This window comes from Phyllostomus hastatus, unplaced genomic scaffold (genome assembly GCF_019186645.2).
Source record: "Phyllostomus hastatus isolate PE091 unplaced genomic scaffold, TTU_PhHast_1.1 phas_contig_38, whole genome shotgun sequence".
In the NCBI taxonomy this organism is placed as follows: Eukaryota; Metazoa; Chordata; class Mammalia; order Chiroptera; family Phyllostomidae; genus Phyllostomus; species Phyllostomus hastatus.
In genome coordinates this window covers 10,559,104-10,585,309 of record NW_025333869.1, presented here as the reverse complement: position 1 = coordinate 10,585,309, position 26,206 = coordinate 10,559,104, and the positions used below count along the sequence as shown (strand labels likewise).

General features: G+C 38.3%; 1 protein-coding gene and 1 pseudogene across 6 annotated transcripts in view; both read left to right on the top strand.

Moving 5' to 3' along the window:
• The window catches only part of SHLD2 (shieldin complex subunit 2), a 176,802-nt gene that overhangs the window by 83,056 nt on the left and 67,540 nt on the right, over positions 1–26,206 (top strand). For all 6 annotated transcript variants that reach the window (XR_006786057.1, XM_045842446.1, XM_045842448.1 and 3 more), the window contains exons 2-3: positions 4,703–6,229; positions 8,534–8,641. Coding sequence is in view for 5 of the 6 variants with exons in the window: in XM_045842451.1 (XP_045698407.1) it covers positions 4,703–6,229; positions 8,534–8,641 (1,635 nt within the window). In the remaining variant the exon portion in view is untranslated. The remainder of the gene's footprint in view (positions 1–4,702; positions 6,230–8,533; positions 8,642–26,206) is intronic.
• Positions 1,132–2,440, top strand: LOC123821095 (annotated as a pseudogene).

Genomic DNA, 26,206 nt, shown 5'->3' with positions numbered 1-26,206 from the left:
TTTGTTCAAATAGGTTCTTGATTCCTTCCTCTCTCTTTTCTTCTTCTGGTACCCCTATGACACAGATGTTGTTATGCTTTGTGTTGTCCCAGAGGTCCCTTAGACTATTTCCACTTAAAAATTTTTTTCTTTTTTTTTTTTTGCGTTGATTGGGTGTTTTCTATTATCTTGCCTTCCAAATATCTGATTCAGTTTTCTGCTACATGTAGCATGCTGTTGATTTTTTCTAGTGTATTCTTTTTTAAAAGAAATTTTATTTATTTATTTTTAGAGGGAGGGGAAAGAAGGGAGAGAGAGGGAAGAGAAACATCAATGTGTGGTTGCCTCTCGTGTGCTCCCCACTGGGGACGTGGTCTGTAGCTCAGGCATGTGCCCTGACTGGGAATCAAACTGGTGACCCTTTGGTTCAAAGGCTGGCACTCAATCCACTGAGCCATACCACCCAGGGCATCTAGTGTATTCTTCATTTTAGATATTCTATTCTTTGTTTCTGACTGGTTTTTATATATGTTTTCTATTTCTTTTTATGTTTGCTTTTTCTTTGTTGAAGTTATTACTAAGTTCCTTGAGCATCCTTATAGCCATTGTTTTGAATTCTGTATCTGGTATTAGATTGCTCGCCTCCATTTAATTTAGTTATTATTCTGTGTATTTCTTCTGTTCTTCCATTTAGTACATGATTTCTTTGTCTCCCCACTTTGGCTGCCTCTGTATTTGTTTCTGTGTGTTAGGTAGATCTGCTATTCCTCCCAGTCTTGGTATGGTGGCCTCATATAGTAGGTGTCTTGTGGGGCACAATGAGATAGTCTCCCTGATCACCTGAGCTAGGTGCTCCAGGAATGTCCCTTACCTGGGTTATGTAGGCCCTGTTGTTGTAATTGAGTCTTAATTGTTGTTGGCCCATTTGTAAGTGTGTTTGCTTCTCTTGCTGGATTGACATTGAGTATAGTGTGAGCTGCTGTGTGTGAGTTGACTCTGAAAGCTGAATTCACCCCAACAGGAACTGGTGTTTGCCAAAATCTTCTTTTGTGTGTGCCACTGTGGAGCTAATCAGGTCATGTTCTGATGTATTATGAATCGCTGGCTGTATTGTTTCTGGGGCAATTTGAGAGGGGAATCCAGTGCTGGTCCATGTCAGCTGCTGCCTGTGACCAGCCTGAACTATGTGTTTGGGGCTACAAAGTGATCCTGATCCAAATTTTGTGGCTGCTTCTGCTGATCATCAGTGTATGTAGGAGGGGCCTAGGTGTGTTCCAAGGCCAGCTTCCACCAGCACTGAGCCTGGAGGAAAGTTAGCAAAGGGTCCAAGGCTCCCAGACATGTGCCCTCATCTGTTAGCTGCCTGTTAGGCTTAGTAACTGAAAGCTTCTGGCAATATGTGTGTGGTGTGAGTGAGTCACCATGTAGGGGTGAGTGGTGTTCACCAGATTGATGCAGCTTCAAACTTGGTGCCAGTACTGGGTTTGAGGCCACTCAGCCACAGTCTCAGGGTACACCAAGGTCAGCTGTCACCTGCTAGTGCCTGTTGACCTTTGTGATGGAGCAGAATCTCAGTGACTCATTTGGGCAGTGATTTTTAACAAGTGTGCCATGACACACTGGTGTACCACAAGAAATTTTAAGGGACTGGGAGCATGTCAGAGAAGATATCGCCCTCCCAGATGGAGGCTTGGTGCAGGCCCATGAGATAGTGTTATCAGCAGTGAGGCCTGGGCAGGGGCCTGTATGGGAAGCCTGTGTGTAGCTGGGACTATAGAGGGCAGGGTGGCTGCTTTAAGACTGCGGTGGTGGGGAACAAGGAGTGCTGCAAGATGATGCTGCTTCCAGGTGTTCGCCAAGGACGCCTACGCCAGGAGTTATGTCCTGACCATGTTTGAGGACTACACTATGGGCTTTGACATAGACCAACACCACATTGAGCTCAACATGTGGGACACTTTAGGTCTTTCTTCCTATGATAGTGTTGGCCTCTGGCCTACCTTGATACAGACACTGTGCTCATTGGCTTCAACATTAGCCCACCAGAAACACTAGACAGTCTCCTTAAGTAGCAAGGGGAGACTCAGGAGTTTTGCCCCAGTGGCAAAGTTGTGCTGGCTGGCTGTAAATTGGACATGTTGACTGAACTGGCCACACTGAGGGAGCTGTCCAAGTAGCGGCTTATCTCTTGTACAAATGAGCAGGGCACTATGCTGGCCAAGCAGGTGGGGACCATGTCCTATGTGGAGTGCTCCTCCACATTGTCTGAGTGATCCTCTGATCACAGTGCCCAGGATGTGGCCACAGTGACATCCCTTGGCCATAGCCACAGGTACCTGTCCTGTGCTGACTCAAACAGGGACTACAACAATCTACTCAGCTGGCAGGATGGCCAGATTGGGGGAATGGGAATGAAGACGAAACACACAAAGACTGAGCCGAGAATTGCAACCTCGGGTGAGGAGTTGGGAAGGGGCAGAGTATCAGAAGGGGCTGTGAAGGGTACAATTGTTCCCCTGCCTATACCCTGCCATCCTGACCTCCTGACTGGGACTTCAGAATAGGCTGAGTGAGCAGTTCTCCTAGGCAAGGGACTTGGAGGCACAAGGTCTCACCATTCTATACATCTTCATCCCTTTCCTCTGCACAGGAAGTTGAGGGAACTAGCAGGACAGACATCTGGACCAGGAGCTGTGATAGGGCAGGAAGGTTGGGGAAGCTGGCATCAATCAGTGACCTTGGTTGAGTCTCCCACCCCTAGTTCCTATATCCTGGTTGTGGCTTCCATCCCTAATGAAAGTGACCACTCCATATCCTTTTCTTTTCCCCTCTTCTCACTTCTACAGCTGTTCTCATTCATCCTAACCTCCAGGAAACATGTTCTAAATTAAAAAGCAAATTGAGAAGCCCCTCCCCCCATATATCCACCAGTCCTAGCTCCTCCCTCTCTTCCCTCAACAATCTCCAAATAAAGCCCATGAAAAAAAAATTTTTTTAAATGCAACACCTGACTATTTAGTCAAGGGCACTAACCTCTTTTCCCTTAGATTGTCAAATAAAAATATTACAACAGCCAACACAACTATAACCATCTGGTGTGAATAAATCAAAATTATACCTTTTTTTGTCGAATCAACAAAAACTATAAAATATTTTTTGGTGTGCCACAGAATTATAGTAATTGGTTTATGTGTACCATGAGATGAAAAAATGTTGAAAATCGCTGCATTAGGGTGAGCCCAGCAGTGTTCATCAGTCCCGAATAGCCTAAGATTTGGCCATGTGAGTGAAGGGTTCTGCATAGGAATGGTGGCAGTAGTCTATCATGCAAGGGGAAAATGGCCCTGCCCAAGAGCCACACACTAAATTTTTCCTGGAGTCTGTTCATACCTCCTGGAGAGTATTCTCTTGGGTGGGGGGAGGTGGCACATTATGTTGGCCACAGCCCACTGAATATTTCAGACTTAGCAGGGTGCGTGAGGAGGAGTTGGGAGGGTAGGTTGGAATTTGTGGTTCTTTCCTGGCGGGACTAGTGGATCTTTCTCTGTGGAGTGGGGCCCTCTGGTGCCACTGCTCTGGCTTGTGTGTGTGTATGGGGGGGGGTCACCACTTGAGGTACCTATTGCTGAGGCACACTGTAGGAGGAGGGGAAATGGCCTTTGCGACACGACAACACAAGTTTATTTCTGACCTTCCCAGAGTTTGTCCTCAAGATTCCCCCCCAAGAAAGTCTACACCCCAGGCCCAGGCAGCAGATCCCTCTGCACGGTGTGAGCTTGGATGGATGGGGCAAAGGGGGCCTGGAGGGTGGGGCCTGTGCAGTCACCCCAGGTTGACACAATATGCTTGACTCAGGAAAAATGGCATCCGTGGGCAGTGTGTGAGAGACACTCAGAACAGGGACCCTGGTAGATGTCCCTTCATCTCTCTTCCTGGAGCCATACAACCCAGTCGGTTTTCGCAGCCCTCCAGTTCACTTTGAGCTGTCTTCCCTTTACCAGAACCTAGGGTGAGTGGCTCTGAGTGAGATTTTGTGTGCTGGCCCTTTAAGAGGGCAACTGGGTTTCTAGCAGACTACTGACTCTCCCTGGGGGACAGAATCTCTGCTGATTTTCACAGCCAGATGTTGTGTGGATACATCTTCTGGTTCTGTTGGTCCCAGCTGGGGACCCCTGAGTGGGGTTGAGACCTCACATTCCTCAGAGGAGACCTTTGTAATTCAGATAACCCTGTGGATTCTTAGTTGCTGCCCATTGGAGTGGGGCCAGCCCTTTTTCCCTTCCTCCCAGTCTCAATGTGGCTTCTTCTGTAAATCTTTGATTGTAAGACTTTTGTTCAGCTAGTATTCAATTGGTTATTGAGATTGATTGTTCTGTTTGATTGTTCTATATCTTAGTTGTAATTCCAGTTCACACCTGGGAGGAGGTGATTGTAATTTCCACCTACTCCACCGCCATCTTCTTCCTCTTTAATTTTTCATTACATAGAGTCTTTACATGAGCAATTTTCTGGATATTTTGATTTATCTTTATGATTTCTTGTATATTTATGTATTTTATGATTAAATGGAGTACCAATATAAATCAACTCTTTTAATGGTGTTTTTGATTAATAGTTTATATTACATTTGCTTTTGGTATATTTTAAAGTTAGTATCAAATTATAAATATCTACTGACAAAGTACTCATTTTAGATATTTCTTTTTTCTTTTTTTTTTTCCAGAAACCATGAGTAGAGGATCTGAAGTCCACATTTTTTGGGGTGCTCCAATTGGCCCATTGAAAATGATAGTATCACAGGAACCAACTTCTTTAGTGTCCAGTGCTACTCCCTGGAAAAAAATTCAGCTTTTATACAATCAACATTCTTTACATCTGAAGGATGAAAAATGCAAGAACGAAAATCTTGAAGATTTTCAAGTCCTAGAAACTACTGGCCCTCCAGATCTTCCTAATGGTCATTTCTCAGCAAACTCAATGAATAGATCTGTTCATGTGAAGGATGACTTTATACATTGTGTTTCTGAAACACAGACTCAAAAATTCCAGATGAGTCATCCCTTATGGATGAGTGATAAAACTAACTCTGATGTCCAGCTATGTGCATGTAAGGGCAGAGTGCAGCATTTAACTGAAGAAGAAAAGTATCAAAAGCTTTTCAGTGTAAGTAAGAAAATCACAGTTGAACAGCATGAAGATCAATTAAATATATGTGGTCAAAATGTCCAAAAAAATATCTTTCAGTTAGACCATAAGTGTGCAGCTATATTGGATTTGGTCTGTAGTACTAAACAGATTAATATAGGGTCAGGAGCTATTGAAACAACATATATAACAACAGAACATCAAGAAATACAAAACCAATGTCTGGAAAAGAATTCCTCTAACACAGTAGATAAGCCAAGGCCTGAAGGAGCAGTTAGGAAGGCCTCAGACCTTAAAGTATCTACTGATACTGAATTTCTCAGTATAATGACCTCCAGCCAACTAGCTTTTTTAACTCAAAGGAAGTATAAAGGGGGTAATTCTATAAATAAAGGGAGGTTAAACATGGAGCTTGGATCAGAAGCAAGTCTTGGGGAAATAAAAATAACTGAAGATAATTTGATTCAGCCTGATGATGCTTTTGTAGAAAGATATGAAAGTAGACAAAACCAAGCATATTCCCTTGAAGTTTTTAGTCCTGTTTTTCCTGAAACAAGGAGTAGTCACATTCATATAAACTGTGATAAAGGCTTTGAAGGAAATATGAGATCTCAAGAACTTTTTAATTTTGAAGATAAACTGCCATCAAATGATATATGTATTGAGTCGTGTACCTCAGGAATACTGTGCTCCCAAATAAATGCTTTCCACAAAAATTCTGTTAAAAGAAATTGGATCTCTGAAGATAAACTGAGCCATCTTAAAGTCTTCCAAGTTTCTAAAAAAATTAAGTTGGTTTCTAATGAAGGAGATCCTACTACAAGGGACCAGAGGAGTGTGTCTAAATTTAAGGGTATTAAAAAAACATCATTAATAAAAGATTGTAATTCTAAAAGTCAGAAGTATAATTGTTTAGTCATGGTATTATCTCCATGTCATGTGAAAGAAATAAATACAAAATCTGGACCAAATTCTGGCTCTAAGGTGCCTTTAGCAACAATTGTGATAATTGACCAATCAGAAATTAAAAAGAAAGTTTTTCTGTGGAGGACTGCGGCATTTTGGGCACTTACACTGTTTCTTGGAGATATAATTTTACTTACAGGTAAGGTCATTGTGTTATAGTGGTAATTTAGTGTATAAAACTATAAGCTTTTCTCCCTCCTACTTGAGGACTCTTTCTTTCCCATTTGCCTCTCTAACGCCAGCATGACTGACCCCTTTATAACATCTGTATTGGCCTCCTCACCATTGCCTAGTATTCTGTGCATTGCCATTTCTGGGCCTGTGTTCCAGCCTTCTTAGTTCTGTCCCTCATTTCTACTCACCTTCTCCCTCAGAAGCCTTCTTTGGTTGTTCCTCCTACTCATTTATTATACTAGTATTTAGGTCATATCATCAGGCTCTTTCTTTGTTTTCTTATGGCTTTGTTTATGTATGTCTTATTTTTAGCCCTTTTCATTAACTATATTAGCAGTTTTATGATGAAAGGACAATGTGTCTGCTACTTTACTTAATCCCAAGTAATGCTGTGCGTATTATGTTCTTATTGGGGGAACAGATATAGAATATCTATTGCATTTTTAAATTATTGAAGTTACATTAATCACATTGGGAAATATGGAAAGGTTAACTCCTGATATATCATACCAACCTCATATAACCACCATTAGAGTTTTGAAGTGTTACCAGTTATCTTACCTATACTTCTTAAAATTTGTGTACATAGATATATAAAAGCTGATATTGGGAAGTCCCTTGTGTCAAACCCTGTTTTAGACTTTACATGTATATCAACTCTTTACAACTATGTGAGGAAGGTACTGGTTATTATTCCCATTTTTTAGTTTGAGGAAATTGAGACCCAGAGAAGTAAAGCAATTTGTCCAATGTTGCACATCTAGGAAGTGATAAAGCCAGGATTTCACCTAGACTGCAGAATGCATACCCTTACTATATAGTTGTAATCCTAAAAACTGTGTAGTTTTTTATCCTGCTTTTTCACCTGACATAAGAAAGTTAATATTTTGTTACATTTCTTTTTAAAAATTTATTTTGTTTTAGAGAAACATCGATTTGTTCTTCCCCTTATTGATGCATTTATTGGTTGATTCTCATATATGCCTTGACCAGGGATTGAACCCACACCCTTGGTGTATTGGTATGATGCTCTAACTACCTGAACTATCTGGCCAGGGTATTGCTGCAGTTCTTTATTGACTTAAAATCAGTACACAGTATAGTAAAGCAGAGACACCGGACATTTTAAGGATGAATCTCAGACTGGGAAGAAATTGATTAAGCTTAATAACACCTCTAAAGAAAGAATGTGATAGAAAAGAGGTATCGGGTCAGCCTTAGAAGCTTAGAAAAAGACAACATCAAGAAAACCATTAGTAGGTTCTACAAATGTTTTGCTGCGGGTATGAGAACTTTAGTTAATCTACCTTGCTAGTTGTGTAAGATTGTAAAGTGCTGTCTCTAATAAAGAGACACTGGCAATGTCATCTTATTTACGGGCAAGTCAATTCATCTAACTCCTTTTGCTCTGGTTCATTGCTCACTGAGTAGCCCTTTTGCTCAGTATTTGGCTTCCCAGGTGTAAAACTGCCTATAAGGTGTATGATGTAAACAGTAGCAGTAGCAAGGCTGTGGGCAGATTCAAGAAGCAGAGTCAAAAGTAGAGGGTTAGAGTAGGCCTCTTTGGGTTCATCCTAAGTGAAATAAGCCAAGTGGTGAAAGGCAAATACCATATGATCTCACCTATAAGTGGAAGCTAATCAACAAAACAAACAAGCAAGCAAAATATAACCAGAGACATTGAAATAAAGAACAAACTGACAGTAACAGAAGGGAGGGGGAAGAGGGATAATGGGGGAAAATAGGGGGCGGATCATCAAGGAACATATATAAAGGACACATGGACAAAGCCAAAGGGGGTAGGTTCAAGGGTGGGGGGGAAATGGAGACAACTGTACTTGAACAACAATAAAAAATTAAAAAAAAATTTTTTTAAAGTAGAGGGCTAATAACAAAGGTGGGGAGAGGTAGAAGTTCAAGATGACCTCATCTTTTAATTTACCTGGCTAGGACTTAGCCATCCTGAGTTTGGGGAGCCAATAGAATACACAGTCAAGAATGTCCCTTAGCAGTCATGAGACCAGGTTGCCTGCTGCCTTGTTTACCCACCCTCCCTCCCCCACCCCCCTACAAAAAGAATGTCCTTTAGGCAGTTGAAGATAAACAGGTAAAAGGGTTTGAAACTGAGAAGGTCTGGAATTAAATCATTTAACATATTTGAAGTTTGATTCCCTGATATGTGGGAGGCATGCATATTTGTTATGATTGGTAAGTTAACCACAGTATGAAGGAATTTATGGCATGATCATAACTTTTCCCCCCTTTCTAGATGTTATTATTCATGAAGGTCATTGGATTGGTGAGACAATACTACAATCAACATTTACCAGTCAATTATTAAATCTTGGGAGTTATTCATCTGTCCAGCCTGAAGAATGTAAGGCACATTTTACATATAATAATATCTTAATATTTCAAGCATATATACACATTTTTTAAAAGTAGAGTTAAAATGGTAAGTTTATAAAATGTTTTCTAAGTTTGCTGGGGAGTATTGCTTTATTTTGTTTAGTAAGAATGAAATAGAATTTATAAAAACAAACTTGTACATTGTGACACATACATATTTAAAGAAATATTGAGGTTTATGTTTCATTTTCTCAGAGAGTCAGTATAGTGGTAGTTCTTAACCTTTTAGGGAGTCACAGACCTCTTTGAGATGCTAATGGCCATTTCCCCAGAAAAATGGACTTAAGTAAATAGAAGCAAAATTTTGCATGGATCTACAAAGTTCACTAGACTTTCTGAGCCTCTGATTAAGAAACCTTTAGGTAATGAAAAAAGCATGGGTTATAGTCAGATAGGTAGGAGTTTGAATCCTTGTTCTTCCATCTACCATTGCTAGGAAAAACTACCTTTCTTCTCTGACATCCCTTTTTGCTTCGTTAAAATAAGCTGTTGAATGAAGAAACTAGCAGCTATCTTTTTCACCAAGAAATTTAAAAAATAAAAAGAAAATAAAGTAAGGTAGACAGTATAAACTGGTAGTCATAGTCTCTGGAATCAGACAGACCAAATTTGAATCCTGGTCCTACACTTCTAAAGTCTGTGTTTTTAGGCAAGTTACTTGACCTCATTATACCCCTTATCCTCATTGGTGAAGGAAATAAAAATACATACATAACTTAATAGGGTTGTTTGTGAAGATTAAATGAAAGAGTGAATATAAGGTGTTGAACTTGCATATAATATGATAACAATATAATAATATTAGTAGGAGAAGTAATAAGCAAAATATTTTATAAAATACTGAAATAGTGTCAGGAAAATAGCTATCAGTATGTACAAGATTATACAAGCCATTGCTTAGAAAACAAGAAGATAAAGTATGGAATTCCAACTGCTAAACAATAAGGATTATCAAAGAAAGGCAGAGTAAACAGAATAGAATGATAACAACTAGAACAACAATGGTGTTTGGAAAGAGCAGTGTTCCCCTGTATCCTAGGGAGCTTAGCAGAAAATCAGCACTGATATATTCTCATAAAATAACTAAAATTGAGTTCTTCATCTACACAGCATATTTGTATTAACTGTTGGCATTGAGGCACTGTGTACTGGGGATATATACCTGGTATCTGCTTTTGTGGAGCTCAAGTGCCTGTGTGGAAGACAGACATGTATATAAAATATTTGCAGGTGATAATGAATGCTATTAAGATAAATAACTAATGGCCAAGATAATAGAATACTATGGTTGTGGTTGTGAAGGGCTGGTCATGGAGTGGATTCAAAGTTACTAATTTATGATAGTTGAAGTTGGGAGATAATAGGAGGCTAGTGTAGATCATGAGAAATGGATGAATTTCAAATGTAGCTGTGAATAGAGTTAACAGGAATTTCTGATGGTGTGGATTTGGAGATGAAGGAAGAGTAGCAATCTACTACTACTGGGTTTCTGGTTTTAGTAACTAGGTAGCCTTTATTAGAAAAGACTGTGAGGTAATAGGTTCATGGGGAAAAATAAGGGTTCTGTCTTAGGCATGTTAAGTTTTAGATATCTCTGAGGCGTCCAGTGAAGATGTCATGTATGGATTAGAAACGAAGTCCAAAACTCAGAGGAAAAGTTTGAAATTAAGACATAAATTTTAGAATTATTAGCTCTGTTATTGGGATGGATTTTTTTTTAAATTATGAGAGTACACTTACTAAAACTGGGGATAGTGAAACAAAGGATGGGCCTAGGGTAGAGGAAGCAAGAGGAGAGAACCTAGGTGGTGTTCTGCTTTGGCTTTCTAAAAATGTTAGAGGAAAGAAGTCAGCCATGCTGGGCTGCATGGACTCACTGAGAAGTAAAAGCTACAGTGACAGAAGCGAGCCAAGGCAGGGCTGCTGTTAGCACACTGAAAAGTTAGAGAAAAGCGGGGTTTGGAGACAGGTTCAGGGGAGTAACCCCAGGACGAGTTGCCACTGCCTATTGCTCCCATGGTTGCAAGTTTAGTGGGGACCCTTAAATTTAGGAGAGAAAAATAAAGATGCATGCCTGAGAGGGAAGAAAAGCATAGGTGTGTTCCAGAGAGAGCCCACATTAATGGGATTTATAATATGAAATACATACTTACTTGGTCTTTGTCCTCATTTCCAGCACAGAGCTTCTAAAAGTCTTGGAATTTTTTAGGTGATTAGAGTGATAAAGGTGTCTTGATATTCATAATGAACCCCATTCAACCACACCTGAGTTAATATTGATGAAGTGACATTTAGAAAACACTTAAGGATGGGGGCTGGTTGGCAGGCAAACCAACAATGTGATTACAAGGTTGGAAATTTCAGTACCCCACCTTGTAGGAGAGAAAGGCTGGAGATTGAATTAATCTCCAGTTAATTGATCATGCCTATGGAATGAAACCACCATTAAAAACCCAAAAGGGCAGAGTTTGGAGAGCTTCCAGGTTGTTGAACATGTGGAGATTCAGGAGAGTGTAGTGACCAGGGAGGGTGTGGAAGCACTGTGCCCCTTCTCATGTATCTTACCCTATGTATCTTTTCCATCTAAGTGTTCATATAATATCTTTTATAGTGAACTGGTAAATGTAAGTAAATGTCTCTCTGAGTTTTGTGAGCCCTTCTAGCATATTAATTGAGTCTGAGGATGGGGAAAAAACCCCCAGAGGAATACGTGTCAGAATTATATAGTAGCATAAAGATAATAGTCACTTATTTTATTATTTGAAAAAAATTTTAATTTCGAAATAAGACTCACAAGGGATTACAAAAATAATACATAAAGTTTCAGGAGCCCTTCACCCAGCTTCCCCAATGGTGACATCTTACATAACTTTAGTACAATATCAATATCAGGAAAGTGACATTGCTATGATACTGTTAACTATCCCTCAGACCTTATTCTGTATTCATATGCTCTGTGTGTGTGTGTGTGTGTGTGTGTGTAGTTCTGTGAAGTTTGAGCCCACGTATAAATTTGTGTTAACACCACAAATTTATAAGAATAGTTCACTACAAAGGAACTTTTTAATGCTACCTCTTTAATAGTCATCACTGCCTCTGCTCCAACCCCCCATTTGTCTTCTGACAACCACTAATTTGGTCTTCATCTTAACTTTGTCATCTTGAGAGTGTTATATAGTCCTGTAAATGCTTTGTAAGTGAAATCATGTTTTCTAAATGCCCTGAGATCCATCTAAATTGTTGCATGTATCAATAATTATTTCTTTTCAGTGCTGAGTAGCATTCCATTGTATGGATCTACCACAGTTTAATTATTCAGCTGCTGAAGAACATTTAGGTTGTTTCCCCTTTGTGGGCTATTATGAATAAAGCAGCTGTGAAATTTGTATACAGGTTTTTGTGTGAACATAAATTTTCATTTCTCTGGCATAAATGTCTAAAAGTGCAGTTGCTGTACTGTATGGTAAGTACATGTTTAGTTTTATAAGAAACTGACAAACTATTTTCCAGAGTGGCTGTACCATTTAAAATTTTTACTAGCAATGTATCTTCTTCCAGTTTCTCAACATCTTTGCAGCATTTGGAATTACCCTTTTTTAAAAAAATCCTCACCTAGGATATTATTGATTTTAGAGAGAGTGAAGTGAGAGAAACATAGATATGAGAGAAAAACATTGATCAGTTGCCTCCCATATACACCCAGCTGGGGATTGAACTGATAACCTTTTGGTGTACTAGACCATTCTCTATCAAGCCACTTGGCCAAATATTATTATCCTATTTTTTATTTTAGCTATTCTCATTGGTGTTCAGTGATATCTTACTGTGGTTTTAATTGGCATTTTTAATGGTACAAGTTCTAACAGAATATAACTAATGGAGATAAATAATGGAAATAGGGTAGTGAATAGGGTATTTCTCATGGATATAAATTGAACTCTACACTCTAATAATACACACTCTTTTTATGCACCCACCATGCTTTCAGAAAAATTGAGACTACTAGGTCTCAATTTAGGTCACAAACAAAATATGAGTAACTTCTGTAAAGTAAAATTGTTACAGACATGCTGATCAAATATTGTAAAACTAGAATTTATTAACAACAACAAGAAAAATAAGGTCCTTTATCTGGAAATTTTAAAACCTATTAAATAAATTCTAGGTAAAAGGGGAATACAAACTGGATATTATAGAATTTTTAAGAAGTAATAACAGTGAAAATTCTACATGTCAGAATCTCTGGGATGTATTTAAGGCTGTTATCAGAGAAAAATTTATTATTTAAAAACTGTATCGATAAACATGAAAGAATAAAAATAAATGAATTAAAGTCGAAGCTCAGCAAACCAGCAAAAGAACCACAAAGTAAACCAAAGAAATAACAAAGAATGAAATAATAGAGATAAAAGCAGAAATTAACAACAATGAGAATTACAAAATAATAAATATAATCAAAATCCTGTTTCCAAAAATTACAAAATATATGAACCACCTAGTACATTTGATCAATTAAAAAAGGTAGGCTCTGGCTGGTGTGGCTCAGTAGATTGAGTGCTGCCCTGTGAACCAAAGAGTTGCTGATTCCATTTCAGTCAGGGTACATACATGCCTGGGTTGCGGGCCAGGTCCCTAGCTTGGGGCATGGGAGAGGCAACCACACATTGATATTTCTCTCCCTGTCTCCTCCCTTTCCCTCTGTCTAAAAATAAATAAATCTCATTTTTATTACATTTTTTATTGTTCAAATACAGTTGTCTCCATTTCCCCTTACCCCAGCCATCCCACATCCCACCCTTGATCCTACCCCCAATCCCCACCTTGGTGTTGTCCATGTGTCCTTTATACATGTTCCTGAAAACCCCTACTCCTTTTCCCTCTTTTATCCCCTCCCACCTCCCCTCTGGTTACTGTTAGTTTGTTCTTAATTTCACTGTCTCTGGTTATATTTTGCTTTCTTGTTTGTTTTGTTGATTAGGTTCCACTTATAGGTGAGATCAAATGGTATTTGTCTTCCATGGCATGGCTTATTTTACTTAGCATAATGCTTTCCAGTTCCATCCATGTTGACACAAAGGGTAGGAGCTCATTCTTTCTTTATGGTACATACTATTCCATTGTGTAAATGTACCACAGTTTTTTGATCCACTCATTTACTGATGGGCACGTAGGTTGCTCCCAGCACTTGGCTATTGTAAATTGTGCTGCTATGAACATTGGGGTGCATCGGTTCTTTTGCATTGGTCTTTCAGGGTTCTTAGGATATAATCCCAGCAGTGGAATTGTCAGGTTGAAAAGCAGTTCCACTTTCAGTTTTCTGAGCCGTTTGTATGTCTTCCTTGGAGAAGTGTCTGTTCAAGTCTTTTGCCCATTTTTTAATTGGATTTTTTGTCTTCCTGGAGTGGAGTCATATGAGTTCTTTATATATTTTGGAGATCAAACTGTTGTCCTAGGTATCATTGGCAAATATGTTTTCCCCTATAGTTGGTTCTCTTTTCTTTTTTTTAATATATTTTATTGATTATGCTATTACAGTTGTCCCATTTTCCCCCTTCACTCCCCTCCACCCTGTACACCCTCTCCCACCCACACTCCCCCGCTTTAGTTCATGTCCATGTGTCATACTTATGAGTTCTTTAGCTTCTACATTTCCCGTACTAATCTTGCCCTCCCCCATCTATTTTCAACCTACATTCTATGCTACTTATTCTCTCTACCTTTCCCCCCTCTCCTCCTCCCACCCCCCTGTTGCTAACCCTCCATGTGACCTCCATTTCTGTGGTTCTGTTCCTGTTCTAGTTGTTTGCTTAGTTTCTTTTGGTTTTGCTTTAGGTGTGGTTGTTAATAATTGTGAGTTTGCTGTCCTTTTACTATACATGTCTTTTCTTTATCTTCTTTTCTTATATAAGTCCCTTTAGCATTTCATAAAATAAGGGCTTGGTGATGATGAACTCCTTTAACTTGACCTTATCTGAGAAGCACTTTATCTGCCCTTCCATTCTAAATGAGAGCTTTGCTGGATAGAGCAATCTTGATTGTAGGTCCTTGTCTTTCATGACTTGGAATATTTCTTTCCAGCCCCTTCTTGCCTGTAAGGTCTCTTTTGAGAAATGAGCTGACAGTCTGATGGGAACTCCTTTGTAGGTGACTGTCCCCTATCTCTTGCTGCTTCTAGGATTCTCTCCTTCATTTTCACCTTGGCTAATGTAATTATGATGTGCCTTGGTGTGTTTCTTCTTGGGTCCAACTTCTTTGGGGCTCTCTGAGCTTCCTGGATTTCTTGGAAGACTATTTCCTTTGCCAGATTGGGGAAGTTCTCCTTTATTATTTGTTCAGATACGTGTTCAATCTGTTGCTTTTCCCCTTCCCCTCCTGGTACCCCTATAATTCGGATGTTGGAACATTTAAAGATGTCCTGGATGCTCTTAAGCTTCTCCTCATTTTTTTTTTTTTGAATTCTTATTTCTTCATGCTTCTTGCTTGGTTAATTCTATCATCCTTCTGGTCCACTGTATTGTTTTGAGACCCAGTTTCCTTCCCTTCACTATTGGCTCTCCTCCGTGTATCTTCCTTCATCTCTTTTATGGTAACCTGCATATTTTCATCTAATTTGCGCCCCAAATCAACCAATTCCGTGAGCTTTCTGATCACCAGTGTTTTGAACTGTGCATCTGATAGATTGGCTATTTCTTGCTCACTCAAAAGGATGAGTCCTGGGGGACTGATCTGTTCTTCTGCTGGAAACATGTCTCTCCCTGTCTCTCCTTTTTTTTCCGGTCTGGTCGCTCTTGTTACACCGGGGGCGGAACCTTAGGTGTTCCCGGAGCTGGGCATCCCAGTCACTAGATTGTGACGTTATATGTAGGGGCGGGGGCAGGAGCGGGGACAGGAGGAAACAATGGTGGTAGTTCCGTTCTCCTGGGATCTCAGTCCCTTCTCTGGGCTCCCGGGCTGCGAGCTCTGCCCTGGTCCACAATCACCGCCTCACTGGGTCCGCCAGCCGCAGCTTGTGTACTCAGGGTCCACCGCTATGTTCTTGCGCGCCCCAGATGGCTTAGGTGCCGAGTTTGCACTGAGTTTTCCCCTACCTCCACGTGCCACCGACCCATGTCCGTCCGGCTCGTCCTCTCCTACCAGTCTGAATGTATGGGTCTACTTCAACTTCTTGGCTGTCCAACTTCCATTCAGATAAATCATCTATCAGTTCTGGATGTTATTCTGGCTCTAAATTGTTGTTATTCTAATCTTGGTTGTGCGTGGAGGTATGGTGCGTCCACCTATTCCTCCATCTTGCCGGAAGTCAGTTCTGTTTTCATTTTAATGCTGTTTTCTTTGGCCATGCAGAAGCCTTTTATTTTTGATGAAGTTCCATTTGTTTCTTCTTTTCTTTATATCCCTTGCTTTAGCGGACAAATCAGTGAAATTATTGCTGCATAGAATGTCTGAGATTTTCCTGCCGATGTTTTCCTCTAGGACGTTTATGGTGTCATGACTTATATTTAAGTCTTTCATCCACATTGAGTTTATTTTATGTGTATGGTGTAAGTTGGTGATTGAGTTTCATTTCTTTGCATGTACTGTCTATATCTCCCAACACCATTTGTTGAAGAGGCTATTTTTACTCCATTTTATGCTTCTGCCCCCTTTGCCAAATATTACTTGAGCATAGAGACTTGGATTTATTTTTGGGCTATTCTATTCCATTGATCTATGTGTCTGTTCTTATGCCAGTACCAGACTGTTTTCATTACAGTTGCCTTATAATACAGTTTGATATCATGTATTGTGATTCCTCCTACTTTGTTCTTCTTTCTCACAATTGCTGCAGCTATTTGGTTGTTTATGGTTCCATATAAATTTTTGAAGTGTTCTATGTCTGTGAAATATGCTATTGGTACTTTGATTGCGTTGAATCTATAAATTGCTTTGGACAGTATGGACATTTTGATGATGTTAATTCTTCCGATCCATGAACATATTATGAATTTTTATTTGTTTGTGTCTTCCTTAATTTCTTTCTTCAGTGTTGTGTAGTTTTCTGAGTACAGGTTTCACCTCCTTGGTTAATTTTATTCCTAGGTACTTTATTTTTCTTGTGCTATAGCAAATGAAAATTTTTTTCCTGATTTTTGTTTCTGACATTTCATTTTTGGTGTACAAAAATGCCTTTGATTTCTGAATATTGACTTTGTATTTCACTGGTTTGCCAAACTTATTTATTATATTGAGTAATTTTTTGGTGGAGTCTATAGGATTTTCTATATACACTATCATGTCATCTTCATTTTATCTTTTTTAACATTACTCAATATATTCCTTTTTTAAAATTTTTATTTTAATTGTTGTTGCAGTACAATTTTCTGTCTTTTACTCTCATCCCAGCCCACGCACCCAGCCCTCCCCTCCTCCCTCCCATATCCACCTGCCCCTAGTTTTTTATCCATGTGTCCTTTATAGGTGTTCCTGTAGACCTTTCCCCTTTTCCCCTGAAATTTCCTCTCCTCTTCCCTCGGAACACTGTCAGCCTGTTCTCTATTTCAGTGTCATTGGTTATATTTTCCTTGTTTCTTTGTTTTGTTGTTTAGGTTCCTATTAAAGGTGAGATCATATGGTATTTGTCTTTCACCACCTGGTTTATTTTCCTTAGCATAATGCTTTCCATTTGCATCCATACTGTTGCAAAGGGTAGGAGTTCCTTCTTTCTTTCTGCTGCATAGAATTCCATGGTGTAAATGGACCATAGTTTTTTGATCCATTCATTTACTGATGGGCATCTTGGTTGCTTCCAGCACTTAGCTATTGTAAATTGTGCTGCTATGAACATTGGGGGGCATAGGTTATTTTGGATTGGTGTTTCAGTGTTCTTAGGATATAATCCTAGCAGTGGAATTGCTGGGTCAAAAGGCAGATTCATTTTTAGTTTTCTGAGAAAATTCCATACTGTTTTCCATAGTGGTTGTACCAGTCTGCAATCCCAACAACAATGTACTAGGGTCCCCTTTTCTCCACAACGTCTCCAACACTTACTGTTTTTTGCTTTCTTTATGATGTCCATTCTGACTGGTGTGAAGTGGTATCTCATTGTGGTTTTAATTTGCATCTCTCTGATAGCTAGTGATACTGAGCATCTTTTCATGTGTCTCTGGATCCTCTGTATGTCCTCCTTGGAGAAGTGTCTGTTCAAGTCCTTTGCCCATTTTTTAATGGGGTTGCTTGTCTTAGAGTGGAGTCATGTAAGTTTATATATTTTGGAGATTAAACCCCTGTCTGAGGTATCATTGGCAAATATGTTTTCCCATACAGTTGGTTCTCTTTTTATTTTAATACTGTTTTTTTGTTTGTTTGTTTTTGCTGTGCAGAAGCTTTTTATTTTGATGAGGTCCCATTTGTATATTCTTTCCTTTATGTCCCTTGCTCTGGGGGACATATTAGTAAAAATGTTGCTCTGTGAAATATCTGTGACTTTCCTGCCTATGTTCTCCTCTAGGACTTTAATAGTGACATGGCTTATATTTAAGTCTTTTATCCATCTTGAATCTATTTTTGTGTATCATGTAAGTTGGTGCTTGAGTTTCATTGTTTTGCATGTAGCTGTCCAGTTCTCCCAACACCATTTGTTGAAGAGACTGTTTTTACTCCATTTTGTGTTGCTGTCCCATTTGGCAAATATTAATTGACCATAGAGACTTGGGTTTATTTCTGGGCTCTCTGTTCTGTTCCATTGGTCCATGTACCTGTTTTTATACCAGTACCAGGCTGTTTTCATTATAGTGACCTTGTAATACAGTTTGGTATCAGGTATTGTGATCCCTCCTACTTTGCTTTTCTATCTCAAAATTGTGGCAGGTATTCGGGGTCATTGATGGTTCCATATAAATTTTTGAAGTGTTTGTTCTATCTGTGAAATGAGCCATTGGTATTTTAATAGGTATTGCATTGCATCTGTAAATTGCTTTGGGTTATATGGACATTTTGATGATGTTAATTCTTCCAGTCCATGAACATGGTATATGTTTCCATTTGTTTGTGTCTTCCTTAATTTCTTTCTTCAGTGTTGTTGTGTAGTTTTCTGCATACCAGTCTTTTACCTCCTTGGTTAGATTCATTTCTATGTATTTTATTTTTCTTTTTGCTATATCAAATGGGAATTTTTTCTTGATTTCTGCTTCTGCTTTTCATTGTTGGTTACAAAAATGCCTTTGATTTCTGCATATTGACTTTGTATCCTGCTGTTTTGCCAAATTCATTCATTAGGTCAAGCAGTTTTTTGGCGGAGTCTATAGGATTTTCTATGTATACTATCATGTTATCTGCAAACAATAACAGTTTTGTTTCCTCCTTTCTGGTTTGGATGCCTTTTATTTCTTTTCGTTGTCTGATCGCTGTGGCTAAAACTTCCAATACTATATTGAATAGAAATGGTGAAAGTGGGCAACCTTGTCTTGTTCCTGATCTCAGTGGGAAAGAATTTAGTTTTTGCCAGTTGAGTATGATGTTGGCTGTAGGTCTCTCATACATGGTGTTTATTATGTTGAGGTATGCTCTCTCTACTCCGACTTTGCTGACTGTTTTTATCATAAATGAGTGCTGGACCTTATCAAATACTTTTTCCACATCTGTTGATATGATCATGTGGTTTTGGCATTTCCTTTTGTTTATGTGATGTATTACATTTTTGGTTTGTGAATATCGTACCATCCTTGCATCCTGTGATGAACCCCATTTAATCATGGTGTATGATCTTTTTAATGTATTGCTGGATGCTGTTTGCCAATATTTTGTTGAGGATTTTAGTATCTGTTTTCGTCAGGCATGTTGGCCTGAAGTTTTCTTTCTTTGTTATATTTTTATCTGGTTTTGGGATTATGATGATACTGGCTTCATAAAAACAGTTTGGGAGTCTTCCCTCTTCTCAGATTTTTTGAAATAATCTGTGAAAGATAGGAGTTTGCTATTCCTTAAATACTTTGTAAAATTCTCCTGTGAAACCATCCATACTGGGCTTTTGTGTGCTGGGCGTTTTTTTATAGTGCTTCAACTTTGTCAGCTGTTACTTGTCTGTTCAGGCTTTGCTTCTTCTTCACTCACTTCTGGAAGATTATATTTTTTTAGAAATTTGTCATTTTTATATAGGTTTTCAAACTTCTTGGCATATAGTTCTTTATAATAATTTCTTACATTCCTTTGTATTCCTCTGGTATCAGTTGTAATCTCTTTCATTTCTAATTATGTTTATTTGGGTCCTCTATCTTTTTTCTTGATGAGTCTGCTTAAAGGCTTGTTAGTTTTGTTTATGTTTTTAAAGAATCTGCTTCTGGATTTATTGATTCTTAGAATTGTTCTTTTAGTCTCCATGTCATTTAATTGTGATGTGATCTTGAATAAATAAATCTTTAAAAAAAGACAAAAAGCACAAATATAAATAATAAATGACAAGGAGGGAATAATTACTGAAATAGAAAAAGTTAAAAATCAGAACTACTGTAATAGCATAATCAATAAATACAATAAAAATAAAAATCAATGAGAGGCTACTTTTCAGAATTTTATGCAAATAAATTTGAAAAATCTAGGTATATAGTTTTCTGAGGAATTATGGAATGCCAAAATTGTTCCCATTAAAGATAGAAAGCTTAAATGGTCCAGTTTCTAAAGAAGAAATAGAGGAAGTTATTAAGGAACTACCATACAAAAATGTTCTAGGCCCACCTAGTTTCACAGAAGAATTATACCAGACCTTCAAAGACCAGATAGTTTCAGTGCTCTATGATTATTCTAGATTATTAAAAAAGGAACTCCGTAATTTGTTTTATAAAGCAAGTACAACCCTGACACCTAAACCAAATAAAGGTATTACAGATAAATACAGACCAATATTATACATGAACATGGATGTAAAAAATCTAAACAGAATATAGTAAATGAAATCTAATACCATATTAGGAAGATAATGACCAAATCCTGAGATTTATTTCAGGAATGGAAGATTTGTTTAATATTAGAGGATCCCTAAATATCACATACCATATTTGTGCATCCATGGAAAAATTATATGATTATCTCTGTAGATATTGAGAAACTCCTTGACGATATCCAACACCCATTTATTATAAAAAGCACTCCAGGAAATAGCAATTGAGGGATACTTTCTCCTTCACTATCAATCAATACAGTATCAATACAGCATTATAATATAATTGATACTGTATCAATAAAATAGAAATTAAAATAGAAATATTTTATTGATACTGTATCAATAAAATAGAAATATTTAATCCTAATGGCAGTATCTTATGTAATGGAGAAACATTAGAGGCATTTCCATTAAAATCTGGAACGAGATAAGGATACCCACTGTCTTTGCTGTTCTTTCTCATTATACCAGAGTTATTAACCAATCCAATTAGACAAGAAGGGGCATCTAACCAAATGAGTGAAGAATAATGAAGACTATGTCTTTGTACAAATGCTCTGATAACATCTTTGGAAAACTCCAGGGAATCAAAGTTAAAACCAATCCAAACAATGAAAGAATCCTCTGGTGTAACAGGATAAAAAACTTAATGTTAAAAAAATCAGTAGCCTTCCTATATACAAACACAAAAGAGAGGGCATAATGGAAGGGAAAACTCATTTACAATAGCACTAAAGAAGGTACTTCAGAATAAAGAAATGAGCAATCTATATGAGGAGAAATTTTAAATACTCCAAAGAGAAATAAACATGTGAAAATGTGGAAAGAAAATATTCTCAATTCTTAGATAAGATGACTCAGCGTTATAATGATATCAGTTCTCCATAAGTTAATTTATAAATTTGATAAAATACCAACCAATAAAAATACCAACAAGCTATGTTATGGCATATACAAGTTTATATTGACATTCATATGGAAAAACTAACATGCAAGAATAACTAGGAGAACACTGAAAAAGAAAAGCTATGAAGGACTAGCTTACTAGTCATTAAAACATAACTATAAAGCCTCTATAATTAAAACCATGTGATACTGGTGCATGAATAGATGATAGACCAGTGAAATAGAATAGAAAGATCATGAGGGAAAGTGGTGGTGGGAAAATAGAGATAACTGTATTAGATTATTAATAAAAAAATGATTAGCCCTGGCTGGTGTGGCTCAGTAGATTGAGTGCAGGCCTGTGAACCAAAGGGTCACCAGTTTGATTCCCAGTCGGTGCACATGCCTAGGTTGCAGGTCAGGTCTCCAGTTAGGGATGTGCAAGAGGAAACCAACTGATGTTTCTCTCTCCTTCCCTTGCCCTCTGTCTAAAAATAATTAAATAAAATATTTTTTTAAATGATTAAAAAGAAAAGAAGGATTGGAATCAGACCCACATAGTGAGTTGACCAAAAAGTCTGAATTTTTTTTTCTGTAAAATAAAACACACATTTTTCATTTTCACCAATACTTTATTGATTTGGATATTTTGAGTATGTCAGCTATCTCCCATGTGGTATAATGTTAATTGTTCTCACTTAATGTCTTAATTTGCTATCAACTTCAACTGGTCTACCTGATTTTGGAGCATCATCCAGCAAGAAATCTCCAGCATGAAAATTTGTAAACCACTTTTAACACATTCAATCAGTCACAGAACCTTCTCCATACACTGCAGAAATCTTGTGTTTGAGTTTTAGTTGTGTTTTTACTTTTCTTGAAATAATAAAACATAATCTGCTGAAAATATTTCATATATTCTTCCTTCTTCAATATTAAAATTGCTTTACAAAAATTCTCCAATTTTGATAAGTTTTTTAAAATGCACACTGATATGACAGCTGTCACAAAACAATCTAACAAAATTGTTTCCAATGCTGTTAAAGACAAATAAGCGCTAGTAGAGCCATTGCATGGAAAAAACCAAATGAACTTTTTGGCCAACCCAACACATATAATTTAGTATATGACAAAGATGGCATCTGAAATTACTGAGGTAAAGGTTTTTTAAATGAATGATGCTGAGGCAACTAGATAGCCATGTAGAAAAAGACAAAATTAGATCCATATCTCACAACAAATATAACAATAAACTCCAAATGTATTAAAATCTAATATAAAAAAAATAAAACCATACAACTAGTAGGAGGAAACAAATGATTGCCTCTTTAATCTTTGCGAAAGGGAAAGACTTTCTTACTATTATTCAGAATCCAAAGAAGTAAAAGTTAAAACTGATAACTTTTACTACAGAAAAATAAAATTTTGTTTTTATTTATTGATTGATTTTTATTGGTGTTAAGTACATTTGTTGCAATTTTCACCCTGCCATGCCACCCCCATATTTATTTTAAGCATATTTTATTGATTATGCTATTACAGTTGCCCCATTGTTTCCCCCCCCATTGCCCTCTTCCCTGTACTCCACTCCCCCAGTATTACCCCCCTAAGTTCATGTCCATGGATCATACATATATATTCTTTGGCTTCTCCATTTCCTTTACTATTCTTAACCTCCCCCTGTTTTTAACCTACCAATTATGCTTCTTATTCTCTGTACCATTTCCCCCATTTCCCCCTTGCCTGCTGATAACACTCCATGTGATCTACATTTCAGTGATTCTGTTTGTGTTCTAGTTTGGTTTGTTTTTGTTTTTGCTTTTTTTTGGTTCAGTTAATAATTGTGAGTTTCTTGTCATTTTACTGTTCCTATTTTTGATCATCTTCTTTTTCTTCAGTAACTCCCTTTAACATTTCATATAATAAGGGCTGGGTGATGATGAACTCCTTTCACTTAACCTTATCTGGGAAGCACTTTTTCTGCCCTTCCATTCTAAGTGATAGCTTTGCTGGATAAAGTAATCTTGGATGTAGGTCCTTGCTTTTCATGACTTGGAATATTTCTTTCCAGCCTGTTCTTGCCTGCAAGGTTTCTTTTGAGAAATCAACTGATAGTCTTATGGGAACTCTTTTGTAGGTAACTGTCTCCTTTTCTCTTCCTGCTTTTGAGATTCTCTCCTTATCTTTAATCTTGGGTAATGTAATTATGATGTGCCTTGGTGTGTTCCTCCTTGGGTCCAACTTTTTGGGGACTCTCTGAGCTTCCTGGATTTCCTGGAAGTGTATTTCCTTTGCCAGATTGGGGAAGTTCTCCATTATGTTTTCAGCTTCTTGCTCTTCTTTTTCTCCTTCTGGCACCCTTTTGATTTGGATGTTGGAATATTTAAAGTTCTCTCAGAAGTTCCTAAGCCTCTCCTCACTTTTATGAATTCTTGTTTCTTCATTCTGTTGTGGTCGAATGTTTATTTCTCCCTTCTTCTCCAGATGGTTGATTTGAGTCCTGAATCCTTCCCTTCACTGTTGGTTCCTGTATGTTTTCCTTTATTTCACTTTGCATAGCCTTCATTTTTTTCCTCCCATCTTACAAGTATATTCAGCCACTTCTGTGAGCATCCTGATAACCATTGTTTTGAACTCTGCATCTGATAGATTGTCTATCTCTTCATCACTTAGTTATGTATTTGGAGCTTTGATCTGTTCTTTCATTAGGGCCATATTTCCTTGTCTTGGCACAGCTGTTACATAGCAAGGGGCAGAGCCTTAGGTTTTCACCAGGGTGGAACAACCTATGTCGCTGCTTTGTGTCACTGTACGTGGGGTAGGCATTCGAGAGGGAACAATGCCACTTTCTTGGCTCTTGGCTGGCTTTCAGTTACTTCCCCCACTATCCACAAGCAAATTGGGTCTTTCTCGTGCTGATTCCTGGCTGGGTAGTTTTGTGTTCATTCTAGGACCCTGTGAGTCTCTCCAATGAACTCTCCTGTGAGGCTGGGATTTTCTCCCAGTGCTGCAATCCCCACAGGTTTTTAGTGCTAGAGGTTTTTTTTTTTTTTTTAATACATTTTATTGATTATGCTATTATAGTTGTCCCATTTTCCCCTTCACTCCCCTCTACCCAGCACACCCCCTGCCACCCCCTTTCGCCCCTTTAGTTCATGTCCATGTGTCATACTTATAAGTTCTTTAGCTTCTACATTTCCCATACTACTCTTACCCTCTCCCATCTATTTTCTACCTATCTTCTATGCTACTTATTCTCTGTACCTTTTACCCCTCTCTCCCCCTTTCATTCCCCTTTTGCTAACCCTCCATGTGATCTCCATTTCTGTGGTTCTGTTCCTGTTCTAGTTGTTTCCATAGTTTGTTTTTATTTTCGTTTTAGATGTGGTTATTAATAATTGTGGGTTTGCTGTCATTTTACTGTACATGTTTTTTATCTTATTTTTTCTTAGATAAGTCCCTTTAACATTTCATATAATAAGGGCTTGGTGATGAAGAACTCCTTTCGCTTGACCTTATCTGAGAAGCACTTTATCTGCCCTTCCATTCTAAATGAAAGCTCTGCTGGATAGAGCAATCTTGACTGTAGGTCCTTGCCTTTTATAACTTGGAATACTTCTTTCCAGCCCCTTCTGGCCTGTAAGGTCTCTTTTGAGAAATCAGCTGACAATCTGATGGGAACTCCTTTGTAGGTAACTATCTCCTTATCTCTTATTGCTTCTAGGATTCTCTCCTTCATTTTAATCTTGGGCAATGTAATTATGATGTGCCTTGGTGTGTTCCTCCTTGAGTCCAACTTCTTTGGGACTCTCTGAGCTTCCTGGACTTCCTGGAAGTCTATTTCCTTTGTCAGAATGCAGAAGTTCTCCTTTATTACTTGTTCAAATAACTTTTCCACTTGTTGCTCTTCTTCTTCTCCTTCTGGTACCCCTATAATTCGGATGTTGGAACATTTAATGATGTTCTGGAGGTTCTTAAGCCTCTCCTCATTTTTTTGAATTCTTATTTCTTCATTCTTTTCTGATTGGGTGTTTCTTTCTTCCTTCTGGTCCACACCATTGATTTGAGTCCCAGTTTCCTTCCCTTCACTATTGGTTCCCTGTACATTTTCCTTTATTTCACTTAGTGTAGCTTTCATTTTTTCATCTAATTTGCAACCACATTGAACCAATTCTGTGAGCATCCTGATTACCAGTGTTTTGGAACAGTGCATCTGATAGGTTGGCTATCTCTTTGTCACTTAGTTATATTTTTTCTGGAGCCTTGATCTGTTTTTCCATTTGCGCCATTTTGTTTTTGGCCTTACACACCTGTTACATAGTGAGGGGTGGAGCCTTTGGTGTTCACCCAGGCAAGGTAACCCAGTTGCTGGGTTGTGATGCTGTATGTGGGGTAGGGGTCCAAGAGGAAATAATGGTGCTTGCTCTGCTCTCTGCTGGATTTCAGTCACCCTTGCCACTTTCCATAAGCATATTGGTCTCTTCTGGTGCTGTTTCCTGTGTGGGTGGGTTTGTGTACGTTCTAGGACCTGCAGGTCTCTCCAACAAACTCTCCTGTGAGGCTGGGAGTCTCTCCCGGCACCTAAACCCCACAGGTGTTTTCAGTTGGTGTCTTGAGGCTTTATTTCCTGGGCTGGAGCCCTGGGTCGCGCCGTCTTTCTCACTCCCCAGTTTTGCCTGGTTTATCTGCATGCAGATGTGGGACCACCCGGTCAGCCAGCTGCCTTGTGTGCTG